The 10,481-nt window shown below is 36.3% G+C and overlaps 1 protein-coding gene across 1 annotated transcript; it reads left to right on the top strand.

The window, feature by feature from the left end:
* Positions 1–327: 327 nt before the first annotated feature.
* Positions 328–1,577, top strand: LOC131005428 (uncharacterized). The gene has a single exon (XM_057932423.1). It carries the CDS (start codon positions 702–704, stop codon positions 1,335–1,337), a length of 636 nt encoding a protein of 211 aa, XP_057788406.1. The 5' UTR covers positions 328–701; the 3' UTR covers positions 1,338–1,577.
* The last annotated feature ends 8,904 nt before the right edge of the window (positions 1,578–10,481 follow it).

Raw genomic sequence — 10,481 nt, forward strand, 5'->3', positions numbered from 1 at the left:
ACAATAAAAATTGAAATTGAACAAGAATAATTGAGAGTGAGACAAGAAATTAATATATAAAAGATCTGAAATTCAAATCTATATATTATATACGTGTTAATCATTTTGAGTTGCTCTCGTTCCTCACCCTCACTAGGATTTTTACCAAACATGTTTCAATAGAGATTTCAATATTAAAATTAACATTATTGAATTCATGTTTTGCCTACAAAAAGCAAATTATGTGTTACATATTTACAATAATTATAAGAGTATAGAAGATGTTGCACCAAGTACCTTACTCCTCCACTCCACACTTAATGAAAAAAAAAAGAGATTATAAATCCACCACAACTAATAAAGTGGGTTAATTTTAAAAAGATGAAAGAATCTACAAATTTTTTTAGTCTATATATACCACTCACTTCCACTCCAAAACCAAAAGCCACAAATATTAAACAACCACCCTTTTTATCACACTCACTACCCCATTCCACTCTTCAACACTAATACATATATTCTCAAATATATTCTCACCAGAAAATCCTATTTATTTCCACACACTATGCTCATCGCAATCCACTTCTGCTATCTCCTCAAATTCATGCATCTCCACTCTTATTTCTAGTGAGAGAAAATAGAGAGAGCAGCATAGAAGAAACTACTAGATCTCAAACTGTTGCACGCAAAAACATCCAAATAATTAATCGAAAATAAAAATTATGGATTCATTCAAATTTCACGACGTAAGAGTGGAGAAAGCGAACGCGGTGGCGAAATACCGCAGGGTTCAGCGGATCACGAGCCTTTTCCGATTCGTGGAGCTCTTCGTTTTTTTGATCGTCGTTTCGCGATTTTCCGCTCAGTTCGCGGTTTTTCTGAAGCTCTCCGGCGAGTATTTCCGCGGAATCTCCGTCGTCGCGCTGATTAGCCCTAGATCCGTCTTCGTCGTCGGAAACGCGATCGTGATCGCGCTCTTCCTGATATCGCGGCGGTTCTCCGGCGAGAGGAGCACTGATTTCTACGACGAGTACGTGGAGAAATGCCGGAATAACAACGTCAATCAGCAGCAGACGTGGATCAGAGCGGTGGAGAAAGTAGCGTCGGAAGCTCGCGACGAGGGGAAGGCGATCAGCAGGACTCGATCGGCGAATCTCGAGCGGCCGGTGCGAGAGGAGGAGGAGGAGGAGCGCCGCCGCGACTTGAGGCGGTGCATGAGTGAGAAGTGTCGGAAGAGGGCGGAGGAGGAGATGAGCAGCGAAGAATTCCGGCAGACGGTGGAGGCGTTCATCGCGCGGCAGCAGAGGTTTTTGAGGGAAGAAGAAGGGGTTTCAGCTGTGGTTTCATTTCAAGCTTGAATTGAACCCGCGCTTCTTCCTATCTCCTCTCCCCCTCTTTTTTTTAATTAATATTTTCTAGATTTTGATAAACCTTTTCTAAAGGTTTTTTTTTTTTTTTTTGAGTTCCTGATGGTACATAGTTAGAGAATGATAAAATTGAATGACTGTATCATTCCTGCGCTACGTATATAACATGTATATATCGGAACTTTGAAGCCTTAATTTTCTTGCTAATATGTATATTTATTTTTCTAATTATTTTCTCTAGTATTTTAATTTCACCATGCACATATAGTAGAACTACAATTCTTTTGAAAAAATCTTACGTGAATATTAGGAAAAATAATCATAGATGAAAATATAATAAGATAAATAAACATATTGTTTATTTGTTGGGTGAAGAAGGGACACGACTTTTAAGAAAAAATGATTTATTTATTAATGAAATAGTTACTAAAAATGAATATAACACGAATTGGTGAACAAATCAAAATAATAAATTAGAACACGAATTGGTAGACTGATGAAGTATTATTTTCTTTGTTAATAATATATAAGATACAAAATGAAATTTACGCATTCGAGAAAATTGAGCATGCTCTACTTCACAATCATTATATAAATCTAAATAATATATAGTGAACACTACACCTCCAAAAATATAAATTAAGCTAAAAGAGAAAAAAATATATATTATAGCGAATTTTGCATAACTCGGATGGATGGCCATAGTGTCATATAAAGCAAGAAAATCTGTAGAAGATTTTGTTTGTGGATAATTAGGAAAATAGAAAATAAAGGGAATTGTATTCTAATTCTTGGGTAATAAGCATATATTCTTATTGATGTCACGTTGCCAGAAGTAATCCAGTTAGACTTGTATTAAATGTCTATGACCATTTCTAATAGTACTAGCTCGAATATATGCTTTCTTGTCACATTGTCCATCTAATCCATCAACTGATTTTGAGGTGTAAAATAATTTCATCATATACTTATATTCTATTCTAGCTATATTTTATTCTTAGTTAAGTTTTATAAGGAGCCATTACACTAGAAACTTATATGAATGATCCCTTTATGATAATATTTGTGTCTATAACATTGTAGTAAATCATACAAAAATGAATAGCGCATATTAATGTTTAGTAACTATAATAAAGAGAGTTTCAACTTGAACCGTTCTCTCTCTTTCTATGTATATTCATAATTGATAATTTCTTATTTAAGAACGAAAATAAACACGAGATTAAAAAACTAGAGGTTTCGAGAGTATTCAGCAACTTTATAAAGAATTGACTAAAATTGTAACACAGACGCATTTTTCTTTTTTGGGTTATTAAGATGATGGGCTAAGAGTCTAAGCCAGAATCATGAGAAGAGAAGAGCTAACCCGGCCCAATTGCTAACATTCAATAAAGATTAGTTGAGCCCATTAACTCTAGATTTTATAGGGTAATTCTATTCATAACCCCATACTGTTTATAATAATTAAAAATTTATTATTTTATCTTATACTAGTTTATAGCCCCAACTTTAATTAAATTTATAATAAAATAACAATTTCATTTAAGTAGATATAAACCGTGTAAAGAATTATATAGCTCTCAACTCAAAATTCTAAGAATCACATCAAAAGAACTATCGATTGCTCACAGATAGTTTGGCGACGCTTCATCTTCATTGATTTTTTTTTTCAATCCGTTCACACGTCAAACTAAATCAATCCTCATGAAACGGATATACAAGCACTAATCAAATTACACAAATTCTGAAGATACATGTTTAGAAACACAAATCAAATTATAACAATTTAACCCATGAGAAATGCATCTAACGGATTGCAAAGCACAAAAATCAAACATACGAAGACACACAATGATGTGTGTGTCTGCAATTCGCACCTAAGCCTAGAAAAGTGAGGATTGAGAGGTTGATTAGGGTTTGTATGTGAGCTTGGATCATGAAATTGTGAAGTATATGTGGACAATGAAGCTTAGTTCATCGATCTTTATTTATATGGAGAAAGAAGAAGTATCTAATTAATTATTCAAAGACATTTTGATATTTGAATATTTTCTAACGTGTTCAAAATTTTGTTTGTAATTCGTATGTTTTATTTATGATTACTCTTGCTCATGACAAAGAAATCAAAGGATGATAATTGAAACTCTGAATCGCTAATTTTTGTTCTGTACTTGATTCTCATAATTTTGAGTTGGGGGCTATATAGTTCTTTGCAGTGTTTATTCTTTTCTATTTACATAAATGGAATTGTTAATTTATTATTAATTTAATTTAATTTAATTTAGAGGTATGAAATATAGGATAAAATAATAAAATTTTAATAATTTTTAATTATTATTTTAGATAGGATGCTATAATTAAAGAGTAAAATGAGGGCTACTAATAGAATCACCCAATTTTATATGCTACTTTTGCATATATATATATATATATATGCTAAAATAAGTACACTTCTTAAGATACTCCTATAAAATAAGAATCATTTTCAACCCTTAGATCATCAAGATCTACGGTTGATTCGTAACCCTGTTGGATGGATTTACCTGAGTTCGAATCTCAAAGGTAGCAAAAATTAATTTTCATAATTCATATCTTTATACAGTGAATTCATATGTGTTCTACATAAAATTCATACATTAAAAATTGCTCTTATTTCTTATTTTAAGATGTGTTCTCAAGGTAGTCCACCCCTATATATATATAAGCAAAACCACTTTCAAACATAGTAAGTTGTATTTTTCCGACAAAAATCACCTTACTATTTTGGAAATAATTATATTTTAAAATTTATTTATTAGTTTATTTCGTCCACTCTAGATGATACAAATATCTTTTTATTATAATTTTTTCTACTCATATAATTTATTATATTTTCATGATTTGTAGTTTTTATTTTAAAATGAGTTTGTAGTCTAACTTTACCTTATATGATCATATTAAGTATCTAATAACATATTTTTGTCTGGTCATAAAATATTATATATAAATAAAATTATCAAAATATTAATATAGATAAGATTTATGATTATATATGAACTTTTAACATATGTATTTATTTATCCTTCTTTCATGAATATTTAGTCACAAGTATAGAAGAAATTTTGAACATTTAAATTAATCAAGCCACTATAATATATATAAAATATAATAACGACTACATATTGTCGTAATTAATAACTTTTATTTTCAATTATGTTTCACATATAGTTTCTAAAAATGATATATATAAATGACATATATGTATTGATAATTTTGAAACAACAATTAATAATTAATGTCAAAATGACATAACTGATGACAACAAGATAACCCTCGTGATCGATGAGTTAGACGGCCTCAACAAAAACCATTTCTTCTCCGCCGCAGAGCTCTACACCAACACAAAGTTGAAATTGGAGAAAAAATATATAAAAAAACTAAATAAAATTAAAAATAAGACACAAAATGTGATAAACTGAAGCTCAATCGGAAGAGAGGATTATGACGATTTGCAGAAATAGGCCAATATTTTTCGGACTTGCAAAAATAGACTAATTATTTTAATTTTTGGTGTTCTTGAGCTACATTTGGGCCCAATTCGACATTTATAGGCCACATTTTTTTGTTTAAAATGTGATCCAAAATAGCCTGATTGGATTCAAATGTGGCTCACTATGCAATATATACATTGCTCCATGTCCGAGTACAACACATACAATTTTCGTGTCTCTTTACACAGTAGAATTTCTTCATACCCAATTGTGCACACAATCTGCTCGATTAAACGCCATAAAAATCAGAATATCATTTTCCTCAAATCTCCTTGAATTGACGCACGTAAGCGAAAATACAACACCACCTAAAGATGAGAAAATATCACCGTACGCAGATGGGATTAAACCTTAATCAGCCTTATTCTCTAGCTAAAACATCGAGGGATTCTTATATCTTCGAAGGGTCTGTTCTTTTACTTTGATAGAAAGAGAAAATATATATCTTTGTTCGTTGTTTGAATCTAAATAAAAGAATATTAAACATTAGGTTTATGCTTGTATACTGCATGCTATAGATCCTAAATAGTCGCCTTTGAAGCTAAATCAAGTTCATGAAACTGTAAATCACATTAATAATAATTCTTAACATTTTTCAAGAAGGAGGAGAGGATCGGGAGCTTGCGCTCCGAGGCCTCATCGAGTTTCTCGAGCTCAAGAAGGAGGAGAGGAAATTAAAGATGAGTATGTTGGAAATATGGTTTTATGCCATATCTGAAAATTATTATTTAATTAAATATTTATTATTTAATTACAATAATGATTGTATGTTAATCTACATCTCGAGTAGATCAACGTGATATACTTGAAGTCTCAAAACCGATTTCCGATGAGTGAGATATTGTATGTCAAAGTTTGGATGTTGAAGAGGGAAAATAACATTTGTTATGTTATCCCACATTGGAAAACATAGAGATGTTTTTCATGTATAAGAATAGCAAAGCACATGGAGTTGATAAATTGACTTGTGGGCTTGCTAGTGGGCTTGATCTAAGTACTAGCCTCGCGCGCACACACACACACGCGCCGCCGCCGCCGCCGACGATCGATCGGACGGACGGACGGACGACGACGTCGCCGCCGAACGGGCGGGCCGCGGCCAAGGACTTGGATCTTGGCAATTGGTGCTTTGGGGCCCAAACTATTTTTTGGACCAACACCACTGGGCTTTTTATTTATTGGCCCAACAGAATTTATTATTGGCCCAACTGTAAGCCCAGCCCACACCACAGCTCCAGCCCACATCAGCAGCAGCAGAAGAAGCAGTAGCAGAAGCACGCCAGTACGACTTCTGCATGGCAACTTCAATTTTGCAGCTTAGTTTCTTCAATGACTGCGCCCACCGGCCATCATCTTCAACATTTACGGCTTCCAGCCGTCGGAGTAGAATTCAAGTTCTTGAATTCATACTTACCACATGCCTATAAATAGGCCTCTGGAGAGCTTGCAGAGATACACCAAGAAATACTGCATTCTGCCAATTCTACACACACACCCTCTGCACAACACTTGTGCTCAGTTCTTGATCCTATTCAGTTCGCCGGAGCTCGCCGGATTGTGGTGCTACATCCGACGAGACGAAGTCGTTTTACCTTTGGGGAAGATACGCCAAACCGAAGAGCACTACCGGGGCGATAATCTTCTTGCGGGAAGAGATTCATCTCGACTCGACTTTGTTTATACGTATAATTTATTTATACAGTGTATTTCAGTTGTATCAAATTATTTGAGTTGTAATTTCTCAAATTATTTACTTAGTAATATTTTCAATTATTTTGAGTCGTAATTTCTCAAAATAAATATTTTGTAATATCTCGATCGTGTACCCGGTTCTAACAATCGCAAGAAGATTATTTTTTCTCTGCCGTTGATACACGTTCGAAAAATGGCTCACACCGACGTCAATATGGATGGCTCCACCACCTCTGCAACCATCGGTTCAACCACGTCGTCAATATTTTCCTCGTTTGCATCAACGGGGGCTTCATCGTCAACATCTAGAACTATTGGTCTTGCCGAGAAACCATCAACGTTCTCAGGCAAGAACTTCAAATATTGGCAAGAGAAGATGCTATTCTACCTCACAACCGTGGGGTTTGCCGGATTCTTAATGGAGGATAAACCTCCAACCCCGAGTGAAGGGGAAGGGGAGACAAGCCAAGAAATTCGTGCCGGATATTTGAACTGGTGCCGCGGCGACTACTTGTGCCGTAACACCGTTCTCATGTCTCTGGACGAACGGCTCTACCGTGTTTTCAAGGTTCATGAAACCGCGAAACAATTGTGGGAGGCCCTTGATCTGAAATATCAAGTGGACAAGGCAAATACTACCAAGTATATTGTCGCCAAATGGTTGGAATATAAAATGGTCGACTCCCGGCCATTGATGGACCAAGTGGAAGAGTTCCAAAATCTTTCACATGAGGTTCAAGCCGAAGGGATGCCCTTGGCGGATGCATTGCTCGTTGCAATCATCATAGAGAAATTACCTCCTAGTTGGAGGAAATTTCAAAACCTTTTGAAGCATGAGCGCTCGGAGATGTCCGTGCCGATATTAATATCCAAGCTTCAAATGGAGGATCACGTGAGAAGTCGTGATCAAAAGGGAAAAGCTCCAATGGAGGCAAAGGCCAATCTCACCGAGAAAGGCGGTCCCTCCAACAAACGTGGTCGCCCTAACCCTAATAATAAGGGTAAAGGGAAGCAAAGCGGTAGTCAACCATCAAAGTTTGATGGTGTATGTTATAATTGTGACAAAAAAGGTCACATGGCTAAGGATTGCCGCAAGCCAAAGCGGAAGAAAGCAAATGGCAACGTGAACAACGTCGAGAAGGACTTCGACGATTGGAACCACGATGACTTTGCTGCCATGATCTCCGAGGTGAATCATGTGGACAACCCGAACGCTTGGTTCGTGGACACCGGCGCTACCGTCCATATATGCATAAATCGTGAGTTGTTCCACAACTACAAAGAAGTGGAAAACAAAACGATAATGGAGGCTAGCGAACGGACATCCCAAGTCCTTGGCATGGGAGATGTGATTCTTCAACTCACGTCGGGCGTGGAGATCACATTAAAAGACGTATTACACGTTCCAACTGTCCGAAAGAATTTAATTTCGGGCTTTAGGCTTACGAATAAGGATTTTGAATTGTTTTTCAAATCTGACTATGTTGTAATACGCAAGTGGGGAAAGTTCCTAGGGAAAGGCTATGCCTCCGAAGGACTTTTCAAACTTGGTGTAAGAGCTTGTAAGCCTGCCAAGGCTAAAATCAATAAAGATGCATCAACTTCTTCTGCTTACTTGATTGAGTGTTCTGATTTATGGCATTGTAGACTTGGACATGTTAATCTAAATGCTATAAAGAGATTAGTAAAAATGAATTTACTAAAAGTTGATGAATACAACTCACAAGAAAAATGTGAAGTTTGTGTTGAAGCCAAAATGGTTAAGTTACCGTTTAAATCGGTAAAAATGAGCACTCAACCATTGGAACTTATTCACACCGATGTTTGTGATTTAAAGTTCGTGCAAACTAGAGGTGGCAAGAAGTACTTTATCACCTTTATAGACGATTGCACAAAGTATTGTTACCTTTACTTATTGAAAAGTAAAGATGAGGCTATTGAAGCTTTTAGAAACTTCAAAAATGAAGCCGAGAATCAACTTGGATGTCGAATTAAGATGGTTCGAAGTGATAGAGGTGGAGAATATGTAGCTCCGTTTGCTGAATTATGCAACGAAAGTGGTATAATCCATCAAACGACGGCTCCTTATTCACCACAATCTAACGGCGTTGCTGAACGCAAGAATCGAACTCTTAAGGAGATGATGAATGCCTTGTTGATTAGTTCAGGATTACCCCAGAACATGTGGGGGGAAGCTGTCTTAACGGCCAACTATATCTTGAACAAGATTCCACTCAAAGGGAAAGATGTAACTCCCTATGAGCTATGGAAAGGAAGGAAATCTTCGTATAAATACCTCAAAGTGTGGGGGTGTTTAGCCAAGGTAGAAGTGCCTTTACCAAAGCAAGTTACAATAGGACCTAAAACGGTGGATTGTATCTTCATTGGTCATGCACTTAATAGCAGTGCCTATCGTTTTATAGTGCACAGATCGGAGATACCTGATATACATGTTGGGACAACGATAGAATCAAGGAATGCTATATTCTTTGAAAATATCTATCCTAACAAGGATAAAGGTACATCGAACTCTAATGATGGAGTTGATGGTGATGCTACAGGTTCTAAACCTATGGAAGTAGCTAGTAATTCTACTCAAGTAGATGATGCCACGGGTTCTAATCATGTACCACCTAATAGGAAAAGACCAAGGTCTAAACCTATGGATGTAGAACCGAGACGTGGGGAACGAGTTAGAAAAGCTAATGTCTATGGACCGGATTATGTTGTCTTGATGCTAGATGGCGAACCGGTGACGATTAAAGAAGCTATGTCTGGCTCAGATGCAGCTCTCTGGAAAGAAGCCATCGATATTGAGATTGATTCCATTATGCAGAATCATACTTGGGTGTTAGTGGATCTACCACCTGGAAGTAAAGCTTTAGGATGCAAATGGATCCTAAAGAAGAAGTACAAATCTGATGGTACTATAGATAAGTACAAAGCCCGACTTGTCGTTCAAGGTTTCAGGCAGAAAGAAGGGTACGATTTCTTCGATACCTATTCACCTGTGACCAGACTAACATCTATTCGGATGCTTCTCGCTATTGCTGCCTTGCACAATCTCGAGATTCACCAAATGGATGTGAAAACTGCGTTCTTGTATGGCGAGTTGGAAGATGAAATATATATGAAGCAACCTGAAGGGTTTGTAGTACCTGGGCAAGAGCACAAAGTATGCAAACTTCAAAGGTCTTTATATGGGTTGAAGCAAGCACCGCTTCAATGGCATTTAAAATTTGACAGTGTAATGTTGTCAAATGGATTCAGAATCAATGAGTGCGATAAATGTATCTACATTAAGAATTCTAATAACGGATATGTTATTGTTTGTCTTTATGTAGATGACATGCTCATCATGGGAAGTAATTCCCGAGTGATTTAAGAAACCAAAGACATGCTAAGTAAAAATTTTAGCATGAAAGATATGGGCTTAGCTGATGTTATCCTTGGAATTAAAATTCTAAGAAGACCTGATGGTATTACTATAACACAATCTCACTACGTTGAGAAAGTGTTAAAGAAATTCAACGCTTTTGACAAGCCAATAGCTAAGACACCATGGGAACCTAATGTGCATTTGAGTGTACACAAGGGAGAACCTGTTGACGCGATAGAATATGCGAAGATTATTGGGAGCTTGTTGTATCTAACAAATTGCACTCGTCCCGATATAGCATGCTCGGTCAACAAGTTGGGCAGCTTTACAGCTAACCCTAGTAATGAACATTGGAAAGCTCTTGAAAGGGTTTTGAGATATTTGAAATATACTCAAAACTATGCGATTCATTATACTAGGGAACCCTCTGTACTTGAAGGGTACTGTGATGCAAATTGGATATCTGATGCCAAAGACTCGTTTTCAACGAGCGGTTATGTATTCACTGTGGGGGGTGGTGCTGTGTCTTGGAAA

The sequence above is a fragment of the Salvia miltiorrhiza genome, chromosome 1, assembly GCF_028751815.1.
Source record: "Salvia miltiorrhiza cultivar Shanhuang (shh) chromosome 1, IMPLAD_Smil_shh, whole genome shotgun sequence".
NCBI classification, from domain to species: domain Eukaryota; kingdom Viridiplantae; phylum Streptophyta; class Magnoliopsida; order Lamiales; family Lamiaceae; genus Salvia; species Salvia miltiorrhiza.